Source organism: Malus sylvestris, chromosome 15, assembly GCF_916048215.2.
Source record: "Malus sylvestris chromosome 15, drMalSylv7.2, whole genome shotgun sequence".
In the NCBI taxonomy this organism is placed as follows: Eukaryota; Viridiplantae; Streptophyta; class Magnoliopsida; order Rosales; family Rosaceae; genus Malus; species Malus sylvestris.
In genome coordinates, this window is record NC_062274.1 from 20,535,001 (window position 1) to 20,559,540 (window position 24,540).

The 24,540-nt window shown below is 38.9% G+C and overlaps 3 protein-coding genes across 3 annotated transcripts in view; 2 read left to right on the plus strand and 1 right to left on the minus strand.

Moving 5' to 3' along the window:
- Positions 1–2,613, minus strand: part of LOC126602783 (uncharacterized) — a 3,445-nt gene extending 832 nt beyond the window's left edge. The window contains exons 1-2 of the mRNA XM_050269652.1: positions 2,469–2,613; positions 1–235 (exon numbers count right to left, since the gene is read on the minus strand). The exon at positions 1–235 is cut by the window's left edge and continues 254 nt beyond it. Of these exons, the coding sequence (XP_050125609.1) occupies positions 1–235; positions 2,469–2,613 (380 nt within the window). The remainder of the gene's footprint in view (positions 236–2,468) is intronic.
- A 135-nt stretch (positions 2,614–2,748) lies between these two features.
- LOC126605933 (uncharacterized) lies at positions 2,749–3,267 on the plus strand. Its single transcript, XM_050273387.1, has one exon. The coding sequence runs from the start codon at positions 2,893–2,895 to the stop codon at positions 3,157–3,159; it is 267 nt and encodes an 88-aa protein (XP_050129344.1). The 5' UTR covers positions 2,749–2,892; the 3' UTR covers positions 3,160–3,267.
- Positions 3,268–17,441: 14,174 nt separating this feature from the next.
- On the plus strand, positions 17,442–24,264 carry LOC126605927 (zinc finger CCCH domain-containing protein 44-like). Its single transcript, XM_050273380.1, has 10 exons — positions 17,442–18,179; positions 18,421–18,500; positions 18,611–18,795; positions 19,115–20,024; positions 20,116–20,243; positions 20,710–20,769; positions 20,855–20,905; positions 21,119–21,189; positions 21,419–21,570; positions 21,696–24,264. Exons 1-10 carry the CDS (start codon positions 17,821–17,823, stop codon positions 24,032–24,034), a joined length of 4,335 nt encoding a protein of 1,444 aa, XP_050129337.1. The 5' UTR covers positions 17,442–17,820; the 3' UTR covers positions 24,035–24,264.
- Positions 24,265–24,540: the final 276 nt, after the last annotated feature.

Sequence of the window (24,540 nt, forward strand, 5' to 3'; positions counted from 1 at the left end):
AACAAATCTTCAACCGTTAAGTACTCACTCTTTAGTGCCTCATCAAGATGGCGGCGAATAAAGATCATAGTCTTCGCCCGATTTTGAGAAGATGAGCTGCTTTCTTCCCTGATGGTATCTCCAAGATTCCCTGCTTCCAGATGGATCTTGGTATCAAGTACCCAAGTAAGGTAATTCTTCCCGGTAATGTCCAGGGCAGCATATTCAAGCTTAGCCAAGTTCGTCATTTTCTTTTCTGAAAGAAAATGAGATGTGTAAGAACTTGCAGTAATATGTATTCCTAGAGGAATGTGATGTTAGAACTTCTGGTTCTTACAAATTTTTCATTTTGATCTTCAGGCCAAAATGATAAGCACTCGAAACTTCTGGCTCGAGATTTTCAGGGTGAATGAGAAGGACGATTGTACCGCACCATTCTCATTGAAAGAATGTAACATGGAATGGGCGATTAGTCCGCACCACTCAAGTAGCAAGAAAATTGAAATACGCAGAGCAGGGTGGGCGATTATACCGCACCACCTAAAATTGCAATGAAATTAAACAACAGGTAAATTTAAATTTGGAGAGCAAGGAGAGCGATTATACCGCACCACCTAAAATTGCAATGAAATTAAATAACAGGTAAATTTAAATTTGGAGAGCAAGGAGGACGATTATACTGCACCACCTAAAATTTGCAGTAAAAGTAGATCTGCAGTCCAAGATAGGCGATGATACCGTACCATCTTGGATCGCAGTAAGATGAAATTTGCAGTTCAAGATGGGCGATTGTACCGCACCATCTTGGATTGCAGTAATATCAATATAAATACTATGTTAGTAATCAATATCCAAACCAAACAAGTAATCAAAGATGTATGTAACCGCTAGTTGGAGAACTACGAGCAGACATGGAGCAAATAGTTCGTCACGAGGATATACCGCGCAGTTGAGGCAGATGAAGAAGATGAACAGGAAAAACCTTAGAGGAAACATTTTTTTTTTTCGTTCGGCGGAGAGAAATGAGAGAATGATTTCCTTTATTGTTTAGTGAATGTAAATGAGACATGGTTATACTTAGAGACTCGTGCTGATAACGTGTTATAAAAATGTAAAAGTTATAGAGAGATAACCTTTATTCAGGACAGGAACGAAGCAGTTGCAGAGTATTATACCAACACAAGCTGTTACAGAGGAAGTAATGTATATTATTACTATTAGATATTTTTCTCTTCATTTTCTCTCTGCTTTGTTGAACATTCGTAAAACTCTATTTATAGAGCATCACCATGGAAACAAACAAAAACACTGTTAAACATATGACATGTTCACTGTATGCATGTGGGCATACATATTATACTATTTACAACATTAATGAGATTATTAATTTATCCTGAGTGTTACACCACGAAGTTAGTCCACTATAAAAAAAACATCGCATAATATATTTGTTGCTTGACCATAAAAAGTTATATTTGTTTGACTTTTTATGAAATAAATGAATAGTTTATTCTAACAAGTGCTATCAAATGTCATTGTTTGTGAAAGAGCGAAAGGGTGTTTCATCGCTAAGAACAAGGTTTAAAATATCGATGATATCGGAAATATCGGTAATCCAAAAACACGGAATTTCGATGGAAATATCAGGATATTATCGATATGAATAAAAACCGCAGAAATTGTAAGAAAAACTTGGAAATTTTTATTGAAACTTTGCAGGATGTTTATTTAGTCAATTATCTATTAGTTTATCACAAAAAATTGGAAAGAAATGCATTGCATAATGGATTTAACTGATTTAAGTTAATTATATAGCGAGCTGGTAAACATTGTGAGTGTAGAAAATATGTAATAATTAATAAAAGAAGTTTAAACACACCATAATCATTTATATATAATGAATTAGTACAATATTTTACACTTTATACATTGCATGATAAGATACATGAGTGACTTAGTACCACATAGAGTTTCTATGAGGTTCAAAATTTTCACTATCTTTATCATCTCTATGTGTAGAGTAAGTGTAAAATGGGAGGGGTTCGAATCCCCTTGGTGTCGATTAAGTGTAAAATGTTAGGTTGAAATCTGAAAGTACCCCTAACCTAAACAGATGAGGATACTTTTACCCTACATCTTTCTCTATTCCCAATTAGTTCCTACGTTTTCACTTGGGCACCGGCAACAGCTCCTCAAAGAAACCCTAACCCCCAAATCTCTCTATCTACGACGCCTGCACCCATCCTCTAATGGCGAAAAAACGAAAGCTTAGCTCCTCTGAACCATGTGCTATATCCATCCAAATGCCTTCCTCCTCACCTCCTCCCTCTTTCTTTTTTTCCTCTCCCTCACCAAACTCTACCTAAACCTCCATTAGGAAAATTTCTCTCTCTTTCTCTCACTCCCCTCAGTATATACATCTTTCTCTATACATATCAAAAATGGCTTCAACGCCGCCGCACTGTTCAATCACGGCGACTAAGCCTTACCAGAGCCACCAATACCCCCAAAACCAGCGCCTAAAATCTCATCGCAACGCCCGCTAACCCAATCAATGGACGACCTAACAAGTCTCCTTCCCAAAGCCTCTGCCTTTACCCTCCCAACCACCGCGCTCCGCCTCAAGGCCGTCATTTCCCGCCCCCACCTCCTCATTTTCATCCCTCTCTTCTCTCCCTCATCCAAAATCTGATCTTGTCACCGCTTTCTCGGGCCGCCGCTCCATCCGATTCATCTCTAAAATGCACCTGGGTTGCCCCAAGACCACCATGGGCTCCCGCCACTCGGCGCTGGTAGAGGAGGCCCTGCACCACGCCGTCTAATACGGTAAGAATGATCTGGCTCTGAATGATGTATAGTGGGAACGCCTATCATAGATCTTTGCGTGCTCCGTTGAAATCCTAGTATCCTACCATGGACGATTTCAGATCCAAATCGTACGACCATGGAAGAACGGAGGTGGAGACCAACAATGGCAGCAGCGGCGCTTCGTCGGGGATCAATGGGATGCAGGATCTCAGGTGCTACAGCGCGTCCTACGCGTCCTCAGTGCACCTGCAGCAGCAGCAGCAAACCCAGGCGGGAAACAACGGTGAGAAGTTCAGGAAGGGGAAGTCGGTGACGAAGGGCTGGAGCTTGAGCGATCCGGAGCTGCAGAGGAATAAGCTATATTATCGATAATATCGCGATATTTTGACGATAATTAAGTGGATAAGTGTGAAAATATCGCCCTCTCACAAAAATGATATTATCGGTGAAATATCGTCGATAATATCGATATTTTAGACATTGCTAAGAACAATAAAGTATGAGAGGTGCTAAAAAAAATATATTGTCTTTAAGTGATCAATTTCATGAGTTGGAAATAATTCGTGCAGAAAGTAAATAATTTTAAAACTCTTATATGGCCACCACTCAAAACCACAAAAATCAAAAGTCTTTAAGACAAATCCATCACAAAGATGACAGATGTGACAGACCCATCGCCTCACATAAAACCATCGCAAAGAAATGATGCCACGCAAATCATTGATGTGACAAAAACAAATTGTCAAGGCAACACATAAAATCTACTAAATACGTAAAAAAACAAACTAAACCGACCACGGATCCACAAAGAAGACCGGGTACAGAGGTGTTGGTAGCAGGGCATGTGACTCGCGGTTTTATCAAGGACGATAAACAGAGGCTGCCACGGAGATCCCAAAGCCAAAGCACCGTCGTTGCCCGCTACAAACCCATAGAACCTACCAATTTGCATAAACCCGTTAGCACCAAAATTTGCTGAAAATTTCTGTCGGCCTGGAACAAAGGATAAGATTTGAGCACATTGAGGTAAGTGGCACAGCTAAGTTAGTACAGAGCCGACGCCAACGTATTTTAAGCTGTTGTTAATCGTCACACAGGTTATTTTGGACTTATAGGTTAGTTAACTACATATTAACGCGATTTACTCTTTTTATACAACAATATTGGAAGAATCTGCGCTAACCCGCTTAATGAATCAATTAGTCGTTATCTATAAAATCGAACGTTAGACTTATTAATTCGTACTTTTACTTTACAGTTTAGTACTTATGGTCAGTGACATATTCATCCCATATATGGTAACTTCTTCCTTTCTAATTTTTTTTTTTAGTTAAAAAAAAAGGTTTAGGGAGAGTGGAGATTGGTTACTCTCACCTCCAGCGCCAGGACATACCCACAACCTCAAACCGAAAAAACATACGCCTGACATCTAACTGTCAAGTGCCATAGGTATGAATTTACATAGAAATTTATAGATCACACACCAACGGGAGTGCTGGCAGCATGACTCAAACTTTGGTGGGTCAATACACAAGACAGGGACCTTGCCAACTGCCAACTGAGCCAACCCTCATTGACACTTCTCCTTTTCTAATTATCTACGTGTATGCCTTCCCTTTTTATGGGAGGTTGCTTTCGAAATTAAAATTTTCTGTTCGTGGAAAAAATAGCGAGTGGTCCTAAGTTCTAAGTATCTACATTATCATCATCCTCATCTACCAAAATGTGTTAAATTATTCAGTAACGTGCCGGAGTGAAGTTGACCAAAAAAACAAATCAAGCAAGTCTTTGACCTCTTTAAGTTCGATTAGAATTCTAACATTAAGATCTTTAAATCACATAGAAAATGTATTTGAATTGTCTTGATTTTTCTATGTTTATTAAGGGGTGTGATATCCACACATCCCTTTTTACTTCTCCCACATCTTTTTAGTTTTCGGCCATCGGATTGGATGAATTGAAGAAGATCAACAGACATAAATTAACAAGGGGTGTGTGAGAAGTAAAAATAGGTGTGTGGATATCACACCCCTTTATGAAAACATGCTTACCTTCACTTAGTCATATGGTATTTTATTACTCTTCTTCACTTATAAATGATAGGTACTAGATTTTAATATCGTGAATGACGAGTTTAATACTAATTTATTCTCTCACTTTTTTAATGTAAATAAATTGTTGTATAAAAAATATCTTCTCATGAGTTTATTAATATATGAAATTAAAACAAGGAAAGTGGTTTTTTAATTTACAATTTGTAAATAAATGTACGAAGAATTAGAAATTAGAACAACTGAGAAGGCTAGTTGATGAATTATCTATTCGTTCTTTCTCTTCTTCAATTTATGAGTTCCATGCGCCCAATTTAACATGTCATACAAATTTAGTTAAAAGTTTATAAGGTTTTAACTATGGCTAATATTACAAAGATGTATCTAAATTAGTAATGAATATATCTTCATTGGTAATGTGTTAACACTAAACACCAATTGAGAGGTCTTAGGTTCGATTCTCGACAAAGAAGAATTTGAACCACATTATTACTAACACATTGTGAGGTTAAACCCATCCATTCCCCCTTAATGTAGATAATATCGTATGGTTATAAAAAATAATTAAAAAAAAAACCATTTACTTAAGTAAAATTCAAACTGTCACATCCCGGCCCGGGCTAAATCGAGGCGTGCTGTGTCACAAACTTTCACCATTTATTTTTAAGTCACATTGGAAGATTTCGAACTCTAATCCTATATTGTGCCTATTTATCTCCCAACCAACCACCAAGCTAACTTTAGTGACTTAAAATAATTTACTTGTATCATATTCACTTGTAAGTAAAAGGTTTTAGGTTTGATTATTGCCAAAGATGAGTTCAAACCACATTATTGCTAGTCCATTGTGAAGCTAAGTCCACCCCCTTTCTCCCATAATGTAGATAATATCGTTTGTTAAAAAAAAAAATCTTGCATCATCCCTCATATAAAAGTAACAATCAACATAATAGAAGAAAAATTAGTATCATATGCATATTATATGTATAATTATCATCTAACTGTGATTTTTTTAATACAATAATATATTTATACTAAGGAGGTGAGCGAATAAATTAGAACTTATGACCTCCAATTACAAGTACTGACGAATGTCATTAAATCATAGTACTAAGTACTCAATTAGTTATGAGTTTAAAAACAGATAATTATGTGGACCAATAATAGGGGCATCCTTCTAAAAGGAACAAGAAAATGAGGCAAAGGGTCAATTACTGTGTAACTTTTTTCGTTGCAAAATTTAAAGAGAAGGAATAGGGGGACCACACCCACAGTTAACAAAATTTAAAGAGCCCTTATAAGTAACTAAGTACGTAATTAGAAATTAATACAAAATCAGGCAACATATACCCAATTTATTAAAGATGTATTAATTGTAATACAAAAAAATATTTGAAAATCGATAACAGAGTTCCACTGATAAAAGTAATGGGCACTATTGTCTCTTTAGGAAGCAATAGGTCTCTTTTGCAGTTAAAATATATCTGTGAGTTTTCTCGATTTCTGAAGGGTAGACTGTAGTGACTTTATTACTAGCTGGTCCCATTTTAAAATAAAAAGGAAAAAAAAATAATGCTAGGTAGACTAAATATTTAGACCAAATTTACAAACCAAATAATGTGTCACAAATATGAAATAAGTACGTTAATCAACATTTAATAATTTAATTATCGATAATTACGTCATATATTTTATAAAATCTGAGTTAAATAAATGTTATTCTTCGCGTTACAAAAAAAAACACATGTTGCATTGAAATTAATGAAGACATCTCTAACAAATAATCCTCAAATATATAAATCAAGTAAAACATACTATAGTATTACCTAAGCATCCTCAAATGATTCATAATCAGTTATAAGAATTTTTAAAACACAAACAGATTCACAAGAAAAAGACAATGAACAACATAATTGATCGTCAACGTCGTAGAAGTAAACGTGTGTGACTGTCACAAGTAAATTGCATTTTTCAAATTTGATTTTTGTGTCTTTAAAATTGGCACTTTGAACACTTTTGAATGTAATAAATTTTATTTACCAACCTTAACTTTTGTGGTAGTTATATGTACTTGATTGAAGGCGATTTCAAAATTTTCAAGTTTAATTTACATGAATGCAAAAGACGATATACCTTCATTATAATTTGTTACATAATTGACATAATTTTATGGGTAATGCTAGGAAGATCATATTTTTTAAACTAAATTTACAAATTAAATGATGTGGTTGTAAATTATTGGATTATTAATCAAGTGTCAATTAACGTGCCAATTTGGTTTAAAAATTTAGTCTCCTTAGCATTATCCTAATTTTATTGTGATTGTGCTACATAGACTTGAACGAATAAGTTATGGATGAAGAATTTTTTCAGGTTCTAGTTAATCGCATTTTTTTAAATGCTTATATTATCGGTATGCTAATTCCTCAATAATGCAAGGTTACATTTGTCAAAATAGAGCCGGTTGTATGGGAAATACTTCAGGAAGTTATGCAAGGGCATTCCATATTACTGAATAAGGCGCCTACTCTGCATAGATTATTAGATTAGGCATATAGTTGTTCCAACCCATTTTCGTAGAAAGACATGCTATTTGTTTACATCTATTAGTTTGTAAGGGATTCAATGTAGACTTTGATGGTGATTAAATGGTTGGTCAAATGGCTGTTCATGTACCTTTATCTTTGGAGGCTCAAGTGGAGGCTCGTTTACTTATGTTTCTCATATGAACCTCTTGTCTCCAGTTATTGGGGATCCTATATCCGTACCAACTCAAGATATGCTTATTCGGCTCTATGTATTAACGAGTGGAAATCATCGAGGTATTTGTGCAAATAGGTATAATTCATGTAATCGCATAAATTATCAAAATAAAAGAATTGAATAATAACTATAAGTTTATGAAAGAACCTTTTTTTTTTTTGTAATTCCTATGATGCAGATGGAGCTTATCGGCAGAAAATAATCAATTTAGATAGCCATTTGTGGCTCTGGTGGCAAATAGATCAATGTGTTATTACTTCGAGAGAAACTCCCATCAAAGTTCACTATGAATCTTTGGGTACCTATCATGAGATTTATGGGCACTATCTAATAGTAAGAAGTATAAAAAAGAAATTAAATGTATATATGTTCGAACCACAGTTTTCATAGTATATATAACTGGGACGTAGAAATATATATAGATAATATGAACAAGAGAACTTCTTGATAACTAAACTTTTTATGAGTTCTCTCTAAAAAAACGTGCTCTCCCTAGTTTTCTAACTTTGCAAACACTCTTGCCGCTGGCCTTAGCCTTTGGCTTGCGTGCCCATGGCTACCCTTGTCCAATCTTCTTGTTCTCTTATTTCCCTCATTCTCATGTTCCCTTTTATCTTTTTCATTTTTCCTTGAGTTTTATCTCAGTTTCCTTGAGCTTTGTGTTCAAATTTTGCTCAAATTTTCTCGTGAGTTTATCTCACTTTTGGGCTTCATGTACCTTTTCTCTTCCCCTCCCTTTCTTTTGGCCGTTCCTTTCCAAAACCAAAATTCCATCTCCCCCGTTTTTTTCCCCTGTCTCCCTTCTCATAATCCATCCCTACCCCATCATTTAGGTACCATTTGGTATGCAGACGGGATGGAACGGGATATAATGAGACGGAACGGAACAAAGGTTCCATGCTACGTTTGGTGTACGCTTAGGCCGGAATGGAACGAAAGATTAAATGACAATTATACATCCACTCCGACGAGTTCGACCTTACCTGAGCCACAACCAACGAGTTTAACGTCATCCCTCAAATCTTTCGCCTAATCCTCGTCGTCTCATCCCTCAAGCGACGGCGTCAGCCACGTTCTTTCACTGGCTTTCCCCGGTACCCTTCTATTCTTCCTGTTTGTTTCCCCAGAAAATTTCCTCTCTTTGGCTTTCTCAGGAACCCTTTATCCGATCTAGGTTTTCTTCGTTTTGCTGTTTTTCTTATTTGAATATAGAAATCAAACGCAAATAAAATTGCTTTTTGTTGGGTTTTTGTCACTCAATTTCCCGGAAAATTTGAAGTTAGATAAAAAAAGCTTGATTTCCCGGAAAAACAAGATAACTCAATTTTTGAGTTGATCCGTTGAGGTAAAATTCAAAATTTAATGAATATTTTAAGCTAATTATGTAGAAATGGAAAGATCTCTTAAATTTTGTTTAATTTTCGAAGTGAAATTAATGAAAAATATGAGGGGTATTGTTGTCCAAAAAATTATAATTTTGTGTTCCATGGGCTAGAATAAGTCGTTCCAGGGGGAGGGTGGCACGAAAAATTGGCTATTTTCAAGGGACAACGTGTCCCAGGCAAATTGGCACACCAAACGTGGGATGAGTGCGTCTCGTCGGACTACGTTCTGTCCCATCCCATGTACCAAACAGTACCTTATTCCATCTCCCCCACTTTTTCCCCATCTCTCCCTTCCTCATAATCCATCCACACCCTTTACTTTCCCTACCCCAACCAGCATGTCGGATTTTCATTGAGGCCAAGTGTTATGTGACTTCAGCCAAAGTAAGGGTATTTTACATACCCCTTAGCCTCACCTTCTATCCATGTATCTGTGTTTGTAATTATATTTGCAGAGATTGGTAAATGGGATTTAGATCTGGTGACTATCTCTTGGTTCTACGTCTTTGGTGAAGAAATTTGGATGTGGTGTGCTTTTGGTTGCAAGTTTGGTACTTTTGTGCTGCGATGTCTTGATCGATTTCACCACTCGGTCAATATCTCTCGTGTTGCTTCTTTGGTAGCTCCTAGCAATACTTTCGTGGCGGTGAAAGTGACGGATGTTGTGGTCAGAGATTAGGGATGTGGGTTTTTGTTTTTGCTTATTTAATTGGGCTGGCCTTTTATGTATTTGTTTTTCCCCAATATATTTGGGTTATTTTCCCTTGTTATGTGTTGGTCTGTAACCTGCTTTCAAATTAATGAAATTTATTATTCATACAAAAAAAGATAATATTGTTATAGGCCTATTTATCTGACATATTTAAGAGATTAGAGAGATAGGGGGCCGGTGGTAGCAAGAGGGAGAAGAGAGATATTTAATTGTGAGGTGTGTAATGTATCACTCTATTGTGCCTTTATTTATAGTAGTAAGATAGGCAAAAACCTTACCATTTAGGATTACAACTCTTAATAGGTAATCAACTCCTAATAGGAATATAAGAGATATCCCTATATCTACTAGGATTTGCACAATCACATTCCTATTCTAAATATGAATGCAACACTCCCCTTTGAGTGTGTAATACTCAACAAACCATCGCATCAAATCTTCAACAGATAAGGTAGAATAATTGATGAAGTAATTGACACAACGGGTGAATGCGAGTCTCAAATTTAAAGAAAGTATGCATTGGTAGTAAAACTCATAAAACCTCGCTATAGTAAAACCTAAGGCATGGGGAAAACCCATAGGCTAAGGAGAAAAGTGAGGAGTATGCATAATGTCTAAAACAAATGTCAAACAGGACGAAAGTAGTGAACTTAATTGAGTATGATCATCCCAGGATAGGTGCATCATCAAAACCTCATTAGGTAGCAAAAACCCAATGGAAAAATGCTTCTAATTGTAGGAAAAAAAGTACATTAAGATCAAGTAAGTATGTTTCAGGATACTCCCTTTGAGTTAGACATAACTTCAAAATAATAGAACTACAAGCGATTCAACTCAGATAATTTACACATACCAAATCGTTGGACGAGTTTCTGAAAAGTATACTTGGGCAATGACTTGGTGAAGAGATCGGCCAAGTTGTCCTGGGAAGGATTTGCTTGACTTCAATGTTTTGATGTTATTGTTGCTGGTGTGAGTAAAAGAACTTTAGCACTATGTGCTTGGTGTTGTCTCCCTTGATGTATCTATTCTTTAACTGCTCGATACATGCTGCATTGTCTTCAAAGATCGTCGTAGGAAGGTCAAAGACTGAAGTAAAACCACTAGTGTTTCGAATATGTTCCATAACTGCTTTCAACCAAAAACACTCACGCGATGCTTTATGTAGGGCGAGAATATCAGCATGGTTTGAAGAAGTCACAACTAGCTTTTGCTTGGTAGACCTCCAAGATATAGCAGTGTCTCCAACGGTAAAGACATAGCCCGTTTGAGAACATGCCCTATATGGGTCAGACAGATATCCAACATCTGCGTAACCAACAAGACGAGAATCAATTCGAGAACCATCAAGGGCGGCAATACTAAAAAATTCACGGGTATAGAACAAGCCCAAATTCGTCGTACCCTTGAGGTAGCAGAAAATGTCTTTAACACTATTCCAATGCATGCGTGTGGGCGCATTGTTGTATCTAGCCAAAAGATTAACAACGAATGAAATGTTGGGTCTAGTGCATTGAGCCAAGTAGAATAAAACCCTAATTGCACTTAGGTATGGAACTTCAAGTTCCAAAATCTCTTCTTCATCCTCATTTGGATGGAAGGGATCTTGTTTAGCATTTAGAGTCCAAACGACCATAGGTGTACTCGAAGGCTTCACTTTATCCTCATTAAAACGCCACAACACCTTTTAGGTGTAGTTCGATTGATGTACTAGGATTCCATCCAAACAATGCTCGATATCCAAGCCGAGACAATATCGAGTTTTCCCGAGATCTTTCATCTCAAATTCCGATTTCAAGTGTGCAACAATTTCCTCAAGCTATACGGGAGTTCTAATGAGGTTGATGTCATCAACATAAACTGCATCGATTGCAAATCCAGAATGTGGCTTCTTTATGAACACGCATGGGCATAATTCGTTATTCACATAACCCTGACTTGTCAAATATTCACTCAGACAGTTATACCATATCCGCCCGAATTGTTTCAATTCGTAGAGTGACATCCTTAACCTAATTGAGAGAGTGTTCCGTGATCTAGAACTATTTGAACCAATCAATGGAAGTTCTTCTGGAACTTTCATATAGATTTTTGTATCTAGATCCCCATAGAGATACGCAGTTACCACGTCTACAAGCTGCATATTCAGTTTTTCGAAAACTATTAAACTGATTAGGTAGCGGAACGTTATAACGTCCATTACGAGGGAATACATCTCCTCTTAATCAATCACAAGACACTAAGATAAGCATTGCGTTACGAGGCGTGTTTTGTATTGCACTATTTCATTCTTCTCATTATGTTTACCCACGAAAACCCATTTGTAGCCCACAAGCTTTACACGTGGTGGGGTAGGAACAATAGGTCCAAACACTTTACGTTTCGTGAGTGAATCGAGTTCGACCTGGATTGCTTATTTCCAGTTTGACCAATCTGTTTTACGTTGGCATTCATCAACGAAATGTGGTTCAATGTCATCGTTAAACATGATGTCAGTAACTACTATGTACGCAAATGCATTGTCGACGATCATCTCATTCTGATTCCAAACCTCATCAAATACTGCATAATTGACCGAAATCTCATGATTCTCGGAAGGTTGGTTTGTCTTGTCTAAGACATCATCATAATATAGAATAACCTTATACGTTGGAATGGATGAGTGAGCGATGGTTAAATTCAAACTAGGGTCACTAGTTAGTGCCAATTTCCTCTTCCAGGGTTGTGTATCCTTTGAACCAAAGGGTATGCCACGCTTCAGGTCAGAGCAGATGATTGATTAGTCGTCAATGTACCGGGCTGTGCGAAAGGTACGGCTTCCTTACCTTCAGGGATAGTCCGGCCTTCCCAGGTAGGATGGTGACATACACGGGGTACATATATCCTTGCAGGTGCGTTTGCAGCGGGTATATGCGATCTTGTCACCTTTGCTAGATCATTAAAATTATCTGGCATACTCTGAGCAATGCTCTGAAGATCTATAATTTGTCGCACCTCAGTTTCAGACTAGGCAGTGTGAAGATCAAAATGAGACATAGTGGGAGCATGCCACGACAATTCGCAGTGTTATCCAAGAACGTTAACATGATTATCTCCCCCTAACGACGGGAATACTATCTCATCAAAGTGACAATCTGCAAAATGTGCGGTAAAAAGATCTCCTGTCAAGGGTTCTAAATAGCGAACAATTGATGGCGAATCCTAACCGACATAGATTCCCATTTTTCTTTGAGGACCCATTTTGGTATGTAGTAGCGGCGCTATTGGCACATAAATTGCATACCTAAACACGTAAATGCAAGACGTCATGCTTGTATCCAGTAGCCAACTGTAACAGTGAATGAGGTTGGGTAGCGGTTGGCCTCATATGGACCAGCATAGCTGCGTGCAATATTTCATAGCCCCAGGTAGATACTTGAGTTTGGTTCTCATAACCAAAGTTTGAGCTATCAATTGAAGGCGCTTTATGAAAGCTTTTGCCAAATCGTTTTGGGTGTGAACATGGGGTATAAGATGTTCCACATTAATCTCTATTGACATGTAATAATTGTCAAAAGTAACTCTCTATTGTTATCCAGTCGAGTAGACTTAATCGAATAATTAGGGTGGTGAGCCCTTAGCTTAATGATTTGTGCTAGGAGTGTAGCAAATGCAGCGTTGCGTGTGGACTACAGGCAAACATGTGACGATAGTGTCGATTCATCAACCAACACCATAAAATATCTAAATGGTCCACATGTTAGTTAGATAGGTCTACAAATATCCCCTTGAATCCTTTTAAGAAACTTAAGGGGGTTGTGAATGATCTTTGTAATTGAGAGTTGAGTATTCAACTTCCCTAAAAAAACACGTTTTGCAAGGCAGGAATCCAACATAGGGAGGTAACCGATGCCTATATGATGATTTAAGGATACGACACACCAAGTCACGTCCAGGATGTTCTAAACGGTCATGCCAAATCAACAAAGTATGTTAGAACTCAGGTATAGGGTCGGTCACATGGTGGGCTTCTATGCCGCAAATGGTTGTGATATACAACCCACTCGGGAGACGTTCCAACTTCTTGTGAATACGCTTCTGGTCATATTTGTACGAAGTGATACAAAGAAATTTAGAACCATTATCTTCAGTGGTTTCAACATGATATTGATTATCTCGAATATCTCTAAAACTCAGCAACGTTCTTTTGGAACATGGAGAATAGAGTTCCTGAGAGAGTTGTTAAAGGTGCTTTCTTGGGTATTAAGTCAGTAAAATAATGTCACTGACACAAGATGGTGTGCATGGTAGCATTATCAGCCAGACAACTAAGTTCCCCACTAAACATACTTAGAAATAAATTGATAGAATTGGTCACATGCATAAATATAAAGGAAAACTAATGAAAAGGGTTTGAAAACTTTGAGTTTTAACGATAAGGACAAAATAAAGGGTAAAGTGAATAATACCATGATTGACTTTTTAGTGTAAAAATGTGATTTTTCGTTAAAGTGAACAGTACCGGGAGTTTTTTGTTAAAGTTCCCTAAATATAATTCAATTCATTCAATTAAGCAATTCAAGAAATAATATCCATCAAATAACAATCCATAATTCAAAACAAACCAAAACCAACACAATTTATTCTAAAGACTTAAAAAAATTGTTCAAAAATTAAACCATAAACCTAAAAAATAGGGTACAGGGGCCGGCCACTCCTAGTGGGTCCATAGGCGCTGACGCCTCTTGAAAATCCAATATCTCCATTGATGTAGTCTCATCTTTCAGATGTTCCACATGTGCAAAGTTAGACTCACGACAAGAATGATACTTGGCAATAACCTCGTGGTTAGCTTGGCATACGCGTGACCAATGATCATTTGATCTATAGAGATAACACATATCCATTTCAGTGGAAGTCGATTGAACGGGAGCTTTGCCCTTGTTCTTGAAGTTCGGGACCTTATGGGCAAGGGGTGGACACTGCTGGGTCACATTTCCTCCCTTGGGGCCGGCGCTCTGTTGACATTGGGCCCGTGGTTGGGCTTGCCGCCCATTACCACGGCCATGATGACTTTTTCATCGTTTGTGGCTACTAGAATTGGTCACATGCACTTCAGGTGTGGCGTTTAAGCCAGTTGGTCGAGCTTGATGATTCTTCATCAAAAACTGGTTTTACTTTTCAACGAGAAGTAGTACAGAGATCAAACCCAAAATTTTGGTGAATTTATGTGCCCTATATTGTTGTTGGATGACATTATTGGTGGCATGGAATGTCGAATAGGTCTTCTCTAGGAGATCTGATTCAGTTAGTTCCACTTTACATCATTTTAGCCGTGATTAAATTCTACAAACTTCAGAGTTGTATTCATTCACAAACTTAAAGTCTTGGAAGCGAATATGCTGCTAGTCATGTCTTGCTTCAGGTAAATATATGTCTTTCTGGTGATCGAAACAATCGCCCAGAGCAAGCCAGATGGTGAGTGGGTCCTCCTCAGTGAGGTACTCGGTCTGTAGAGCATCATAGATGTGTCTTCGAATGAAGATCATTGCAGTAGCTTTCTAAGTTTCGTCGACATGTTTGTTGTCGGTAAGTGCCTTAATGAAGGCTCTAATACCCTTTGCAGTAAGATGAAGGTTCACGTCTTGAACCCACATTAGGTAGTTTCTTCTGGAGACTTCCAAAACGATGAAATCGAGCTTGTTCAAGTTCGACATGTCCCTAAATGGAGGGTAAAAAAAAAACGTGATTAATCATATGATAATCTATAGACATATATCATAGAACATTCAGGTTCTATAGACATGTATTGGTTTAATTTATGCATGAAAACTATAGGTTTCATGTGGTAAGTTTTGAATGAAAACTTCGGGTTTCAAATACACTAAATATGAAACTACATGTTCAATTTAGTTTTTATGAACAATTAGTTCATAGAGGAGAGGTTCTTGCAAGAAACATAGAATGCAATATGCTGATTTAAGTGTTGTGGATTTGAGTTTCTTTGGGAACTCAAGTGTGAGAGCTTTGTTACTATGAAAGTATGTCAACGGTTCAAAGTATAAAAATAAATTATTAAATCGTTAATGTCCAAAAGTGATCTTCAAGTCAATAATTTTGGATTCATTATTAGATTAATGGACTGCAGGTCACTTTTAATTAATTCAATAGATCGGGACCAAATGGGGTCGATTGTGGAAGCAAAATAATGCCAAAATAATAGCATTGGGTCGAAAAAATATAGCCCAAAAAGGGGGTTTGGGCTCAGGTATGGCTGCAATAGTAGCTTATAAGTGGCTACAGGCCACGACCCGAGATAGGTGAGCCCAGTAGTAGCAGCTGCTGGCTTTTGGGCCAAATAGGGGGGCACGGGTCAGGCCCAGCGAAACGCTAGCGTTGGGTTCGCGTGGGAAGCCCAGCCAAGGCTAAGTTCGGGTGGGGCAAGCTCAACCTAACGGACAGGGCTGCGAGAAGCGGGCTGGGGCGACATGGCATAGCCTAGTGGGCTAGGGACTCATGGGACATCGGGCCAAAAGGCTGCAAACTTTTGGTTTGGGCTAAAGGACTTCAAGCCCATTAGTTAGATCAGGCCCTAAGGCCTTGGGATGTCTGGGTCAGTGCAACAAGCCCAAAGGCTGCTGCTGTGTGGTCTACTCGACTGGGCTTCAGGCCAGTGGTGGTTCGATGATGCCGCGGTGGGGGTGCAATGGTGGTGACACACAATGCCCAATGCAAAAATTGTTTTTTTTTTCCGACATGGTTAGGGTTTGAACAAACCATAAAGTTGCTTCTAATTTATTTATATGCTTTGACTCATAATTCCACATAGCAATTTAATTGCGTAATGCGTTAAACACACACACACACATATCTATTGACAAATATACGAAACATATACAATATATATATATATATATATATATATATAGAGAGAGAGAGAGAGAGAGAGAGAGAGAGAGAGAGAGAGAGAGAGAGAGAGAGAGAGAGCAAAGAAAATATAAACATAGAGAGGTTCATGCATCACATGCATTATAGGGAATGTTTTCATGCTTCGTGGACATTTCAAACATCTTCCTTTATTTTAAGCATACCTGATTGGCAGAAAACAAAGAATAGCCTTTGAATTTTGTAGAAGATAGCCTTCTCCTATAATCCGTCAATTCCTTAGCTTTTGACAAGAGCGTGCTGATAACATGTTGTAGGCCTATTTAACTGAGCTATCTAAGGGATTAAAGAGAGAGCGGGCCGACAGTAGCAAGAGGGAGAAGAAAGAGATTTAATTGTGAGGTGTGTGTTGTATCATCCCATTGTGCCTTTTATAGTAAAGAATAGGCAAAAACCTTACCCTTTAGGATACAACTCTTAATAAGTAATCAAATCTTAATAGAAATATAAGTGATATCATATATCTATTAGGATTTACATAATTATATTTCTATTCTAAATATGACTGCAACAAATATAAACAAAATTAATGAAATTTAGTATTCATACAAAAAAAAGAAGGATAATATGAACAAGAAAATCAGAGTTAAGTGAATGAATGCAAGAGGAGTGAGTATCCGGTATCGTCATGTTTAAAGCGTTGAACAAAAATTCAAGGGCGGCCCCCACATCCGATCACCTCTTCTGGGTGCCCACTCACCACGTGGTGCTCGAGGTTAGAGAACGAATATCAATAGACTCGCAAGAGCCGCGTTTTGACCCCCCCTCCTGTGGCAAAATGGTAATTTAACCCCCCCCTTTTCCCTTCCACTCATCCAACCTTCCTTTGTGTGACAGCACCCTGCCTTCCCTGCCTACCCAAACAACGACCTCCCCTCTCTCTCTCTCTCTCTCTCCTCTCTCTTTCTCTCTCCTCCATTTTTTTCTCTCTTTTTCTTTCTTCAAGCCAATCTCCTCCCAGGTGTCCGCCTATCGGCAGCGCCGTCTGTCGCCGGTCCTTCTCACTTTCAAGCCCATTTACCCGGACCGGACCTATAACCCGACCCGATAAATGTTTGTCCCATCGGCACCCGATCTTCCATGTGCGCTGCTGCTGCCGCTTTAGTCACTTCTCATAATTGCAGTTCCAACTCCTAGGGTTTTCAATCTCTCTCTCTGTACAAGTCTATCCAATTCTTTTACTTCAGTTATTGTTTGTATGGAGCTTGAGCAAGCTCAGCTCGCCTCCGCCTTCTACAGACCCAGTATACAAGAAGACGGAGGCGGAGGACGAGAACCGCCGCAACTGGAGAAGGTGTTTGACCGGTCGATGCCGGCGGGGGAGGAAACCTTGGCGGCCTTTCAATGCGAAACGATCGGTGGGGGGATGGTTGCCGGGGAGGCGGGGCAGATGGTGGTGGTCAAAGAGGAGGCGGGAAAGAGCATGGGGAATCGGAGGCGGGGCCGGCCGCCGAGCGGGCATCCGAAAGCGACGGCGGTGAGGAAGCAGCAGGACGAAGAAGAAGACGTTTGCTTCATTTGCTTTGACGGCGGAAGCCTCGTGCTTTGTGATCGCAGGTGAGAATCCGGTTTTTCATGGTCGCAGCTTAGTCAATTCAGTCCAATTTTGGTTAGTCCATGATAGAAAAGCAGAGATATTTTACTTAATTTAGCTGATTTGGGTTATTTCATCTCCTTATTGGCAATCCAGTGGACAGTTCCAGTCGATTTTGTGTTTCGTTTTGTGAAATTTAGTGGATGTGTTGTTGCTCATTTGCATTGCTTAATTAAGTCTTGTTTGTGGATTGATACTTGTTAGGGGATGCCCTAAGGCTTACCATCCTTCGTGCATCAAGCGGGACGAGGCCTTCTTTAAATCGAAAGCCAAATGGAATTGCGGTATGTTGCACTATGTTAACCTGTTCATTTATTGTCTCTTTGGTAATTTGAGTTATCATGGTTGTGTGGTTTGTTGACATTTCGGTGTTCCCGGATATTATGCATGTCAGGTTGGCATATATGTAGCAGTTGTCAGAAGGCTGCCCATTATTGGTGCTATACTTGTACATATTCTCTGTGCAAAGGATGTACTAAGGGCGCGGATTATCAATGTGTACGAGCAAATAAGGGATTTTGCGGAACATGTATGAGAACTATAATGCTAATTGAGAATATGCAAGAAAACAAGGAAGGGGTATGCTTGAACACGTATATATTTATTTACAGACATTTTTTTACCTATGGATTGAAGATTCTCAGCTTTGTTGAATTTTGGAGAGGGATTGGATTGATTTAAGAACAGAAGAGAACTCTTTCATATTGAGAATCGTATTAGGTTTTTGTTTTATTTATTTCTTTAATTGTACTTTGTGCCTGCATTAGTGCATTATTTGCTGCTGTAATTAAAGTGGCATTCCATCACGTTCCACCCTTTTGGAGGTTTATTTATTTTGTTTCTTTCCATCTGGCGGTGCAATTTTATTGTTTTCCTTTCTCATTGAAATTTTCTGCAGGCTCAAGTTGATTTTGATGACAAAAGCAGCTGGGAGTATCTCTTCAAGGTTTACTGGATTCTTCTGAAAGGGAAACTATCGTTAACTTTGGACGAGCTTATTAAAGCTAAAAATCCATCGAATGAAGCTGCTGTTATGGTTTGTAAGAGGGATTCTTCAGTTGAACTTTATGATGGTAATAAAACAAATTCAGGTGCTGTCAACTGTAGTGCAGATTTGGAACCTACACACTCCAAAAGAAGTAATAAAAAGCCTAGAACTTCTGACAAGGACTTGAGTGTTGAAAAATCACTTGGTGAAAAAGGGATGCCTCTCCCTGAAGACACAGTTTGGGCATCGAAGGAGCTCTTGGAGTTTGTTGCTCATATGAGAAATGGTGATATATCAGTGCTATCTCAGTTTGAGGTCCAGGCGCTTTTGCTTGAGTACATAAAGAAAAACAATCTTCGTGATCCTCGCCAGAAATGCCAAATTATTTGTGATTTGAGGCTCATAAGGCTGTTTGGGAAAGAATGTGTGGGTCACTTTGAAATGTTAAAGCTTCTTGAATTTCACTTCCCCGTAAAGGAAAGTTCCAAGGCAGATAATATTAGTAGTGCTGGAATTGTTAATACTATTGCCAGCCAAATGGAGATTGATGGGAACTATGATCATCAAACCATGATGGGTAATGATAAGAAGCGTAAAACACGCAAAAGGTTAGATGAGAGAGGATCACCGACCAATCCAGATGCATTTGCAGCGATTGATGTTCACAACATTAATCTGATTTACTTGCGTCGTAACTCGATGGAGAATTTTTTTGAAGACGTTGATAAATTGCACGAGAAGGTGGTTGGTTCAATTGTGCGAATAAGAATTCCTAGTGGTGATCAAAAGCAAGATATTTATAGGCTTGTCCAAGTCGTAGGTATTAGTAACACAACCAATGCTCCAAGTTATTTATTATATTTTCACAATAAGTCATGCAATATTTGTATTGATGACATCATTGTCTGCAGGTACCAGCAAGGTTGCTGAACCTTATAAAGTTGGCATAAGAACAACTGATGTTAAACTTGAGATCTTGAACTTAAACAAGAAAGAGATTATATCAATTGATGAGATCTCTAATCAGGAGTTCTCCCAGGTCAGTGAACTTATTGCCTGCTCTCCTCCCAGGGACAGGGTTCCTTAATATATCTTATCTACGCATGCTAGAATTTTCTTTTTTCAATAATTATTTTGGAACTGAAGGTTAAAAATACGTGTGAATTAGTTTATATATCAATAATGAAAGTTCTTGGAGCCCAATTATTATTTGTGCCCACCTTTTTTCAGTTATGTGAACTATAGCATGAAAGGATGCTGGGGAAACGTTTACGCGCACCATTAATGACTGACCTGAAACCTATATGCACACTATTTTCAATCCTTTCTTAACATGGAAAATAATGATATAACCAAAAAATACATTGATTAAGGCATGCTAGTGTTTACATATACAAGTTTTTTTTGGTCACAAGACAGTCTGTTGAGGTGTGTTGATCGTGTTCAGATACTTATTCCCTTTCATCCCCTCTTATTCAATTCTGATATTTTACTTATTTTCACAGGATGAATGCAAACGATTACGTCAAAGTATAAGGTGTGGACTCAGCAAACAGTTGACTGTGGTAGGTTTGCATGTTATGTTCTGTTGTATGTCATGTGCAAGATATTTGCAACTCTTTTTACAAAGGAAATTTGTGCTTGGTGTAGGGTGAGATTCAGGAGAAAGCAATGGCACTTCATGCAATTAGAGTAAATGATGTAAGTTTCGTTACTTTTAATGCTGAGGCAAGAAGAGAATACATATGTGTTTTTATGGAAGGATTTTAGATGATTTTTCTTTTCCCTTTTTAGTTAATAATTATACTGCCCCATTTAAGTATATTCATTGGCTTTTATTGTTTCTTCTAAATAAATCAAGTGCTACATCTGATATTGCTTTTTGGTTGCCAATGGTCTTGCTCTATGATCTAGTGTCTGGATGCAGAGGTATTACGGATTAGTCACCTTCGCGATCGAGCAAGTGAAAAAGGACGCAGAAAAGAATATCCTTTTTTGTTGATTGTTCAATGCTTTTAGTTTCTATGTAGACATTTCTTGCACTTTGTTGTGGTTGTTCCAGTTGCATTCTCTGTTTACTTGTTGATTACATGTAGCACATTACTTAGTATGAGAGGCCGTTTCATGGGTACCTGTGTACTCTAATCCTCGTACTGTCTTGTGGCTGAGGTATTTTGGTCTAAGAATATCAAGTTTTCCTTGACCATAGTGTACGCTTAGGCAATGCGTGGAGAAACTACAGCTTCTGAACTCGCCAGAGGAACGTCAGCGCAGACTGAGTGAAATTCCTGAAGTACGCCCTGATCCTACTATGGATCCAAGTTGCGAATCCGAAGACAGTGCTGGAGCATTCGATAAGAAACAAGGTCCCTTACATTGATTTAATAGACATGGAATAACATCTTATCCGTTTTTAATTTTCAAGGCTTCTTTTGGAAATGTTAATTTGGTGTTACTTGCGCTGATGTGTATGCAGATGCTGTGTATGCAGATGCTAAAGTAAGACCAAGAAGATCTGGTAGAAGGGGAAGGGAACCTTTCTCGCAACCAAGGGAAGGTGATACTTCAAGCAATTCAAGAAGCAAGGGACGGAAAAATTCGGGCAGAGAAACATTTGGAATTAATGGACGCAATACAAGAAGGAGCCAGGTCAATCTCACTGGTTTGGTCTCTTTTGATGGGAATAATCAATCAGCAGTTGAATCTAATACACTTTCTGAGGTTGCATCAGAAAATTCATCATTGCCCTTATCTATAGTGACGAATGCGAACCTATGTGTTGATGATTTTGAGGCAGACATAATATGGCACTACCAGGACCCCACTGGAAAAGTTCAAGGACCATTTGCACTGATGCAGTTGCGTAAATGGAGTACAGCTGGGCACTTCCCTCTTGATCATAGAATATGGAAGATAAATGAGAATCCAGGTGACTCCGTCCTTTTGGCCAATGCATTGAATGGACAGTACAAAGAACCATTATTGCCGCATGACAGCCCGTTACTTTCTCAGGGATTTACAGTTGCCTCGAATGATAGAAACAATGGTCAGGATGATGGAAGGAACAAGAGTATGAACCCAGCTGGAGTGGATGATAAACAGGTTGAAGAGAGCTGGAACATGAAGCAGGATGGCCAAAGTTTGCATAATAGTGAACTTGCAAGGACCACTGCACTTGCAGATGTTGTCAATTCTAGTGATGAACAAAATGGAATCGTTTTGCAAGGCCAGGTTCCATTGAAGGATAATAATTCTTCACCTAACCAACCCCAAGAGAGTAGTTCACAACCTTCTCCGCCTGTGATGCCATCTGAAACCCTGTTGCATCAAGAAGGGGAAAGTAGAGGAGCAGAAATTAACTCTGATCAGACGAATGGAAATTTGGATCCCCAACAAACTGCTCAAGGTCAAATTGTGAATGGACAGTGTAATGAGAGCCGATCTGATAGTGATGGCCATTCAGGCCAATCTTCAGGGCAAAACTGGAGACCTCCACCTGTAAGCAGTCCTTCAAACGGCTGTCATTCCAACTCGACTTTTGTTCCTTTCGCTAAATCATTTGAGAGTGCAGAACAAGATCAGAAGGAACATAATTTTTCAGATATGTCCAGTCCCACTCTAAAACCAAGCAATGGAGACTTAAGAAGTCAGGCTACTGAAAATAGACAGTTTGTGCCTTCAAATGCTCCTGTTCAGGACGCTGGCCATAGCTGGAGCACTTCTTCTAGTTTAGTGGGCGGTGGGGCACCACTTCCGGAAGTAGGTGGTGACTGGGGTCGATATTCCCCTACTCCAGCTAAACCATCTTCTATAGAGGAATGGGAATCCAGTCTTGTCTCTGCATCTTCTTTTAAACCAAGCGAGATGGATCAGTTTACAGAACCAACTGAATTTTGTACTTTACCTGATGAATCAGTTTCAGATCTTCTGGCTGAAGTTGAAGCCATGGAGACTCTCACCAGCTTGGCTAACTCAACTTCAATCATGAACTGTCGAGGGGAGTTTACAGAGGGTTCAAAAAACGGTAGTATCAGTTCTGTAGATGGATTTAGCCCAGCACCCGACCCTGGAAAAGGTGATGCTTTGAGCTCCACTGGTGATTTACGGGGTTCCATGGCGGCAGATGAACCACTTGGGGTACGTCAGGGAAATGCTCTTGATTTGAGCTCCACTGGCGATTTACAAGTTTCCATGGAAACGGAGAAACCAGTTGGGATATGTCAGGGAAATGCTCTTGATCTACAAAACAGATCTGGTGTACATTCGTCCACAAGCCCTGGAATGGAGGGAGACAGAAAGTACAGTGATGTTTCAGTTAACCAATTTGAGGCAGGGACAGAGATACGAACCACTGCACCGTCGGACATAGGCAGTACAGACAACCATTGGAATGGTAGGTCAGAAAGCACAGGAAGGAGTTGGGAAGCAGTTCAGCCGGTTCCGAGAAATGCAAACATGGGATGGGGAGGACCAGACCAAGGAAGTGTAAACCTGGGTTGGGGAGGTGGTCAGGGCATAACACATGGAAACACGAGCATACATCCAGGTCATCAGTTGCCCGCCAGGGGCATGTGGGAAAGCCAACCAAGATACGGTGAGGAAAGATTCTTCAGTCCAAGAGATCGTGGTTTCCAGAATAGGGATTTAGGTATCGGTAGGGGTAGGTTTGGATGGAACAGGCAGGCATTGTATGGGAATGGGAATGGAAACGGAAACGGAAACGGAAACGGAGGTTCGTTCAGGCCTCCCCCCAAAGGGCAGCGGGTTTGTAAATATTACGAAAGCGGGCACTGCAAGAAGGGAGCGTCGTGTGGTTATTTGCACCCCTGATTTTGGGTCTCAAACAACAAAATTAGACACATTTAATTCTGTATTCATTGCTCATTATGAGGTGACTGCTTAAGTGAATAATTATTTTTTTGGGATTAGATTTAGCATATTAATTTAGAGTACCATAATATTGTGGTATTCATTCCATGTTTCATGTACTATCTGATGAACAAGTAATGACGTCCACAATGGACCTTTTACCCAACTCAACAATTAATTCCTTGTGTTTTCTTCTTGTGCATTTTGCTAAGTTGCTTCATCTTAAATGCCAACTCCATCCAATCATGCCTTAAAATAGGGTTATGTTTACCGTATCAAATTTAGGTGGTTTAGTAATTCGTCGTTAAAAATCACTCATGCGTGCTTTAGCGACTAATTCTATCATAAGCGGTGGTTATTTCTATCTATAATCATAAATCGCTTACACCCGCATGAGTGACTATGCACACTATGACATGCAATATAACTTAGTGAGGAGAGAGATTTGTTGACACTTTAGATATGAC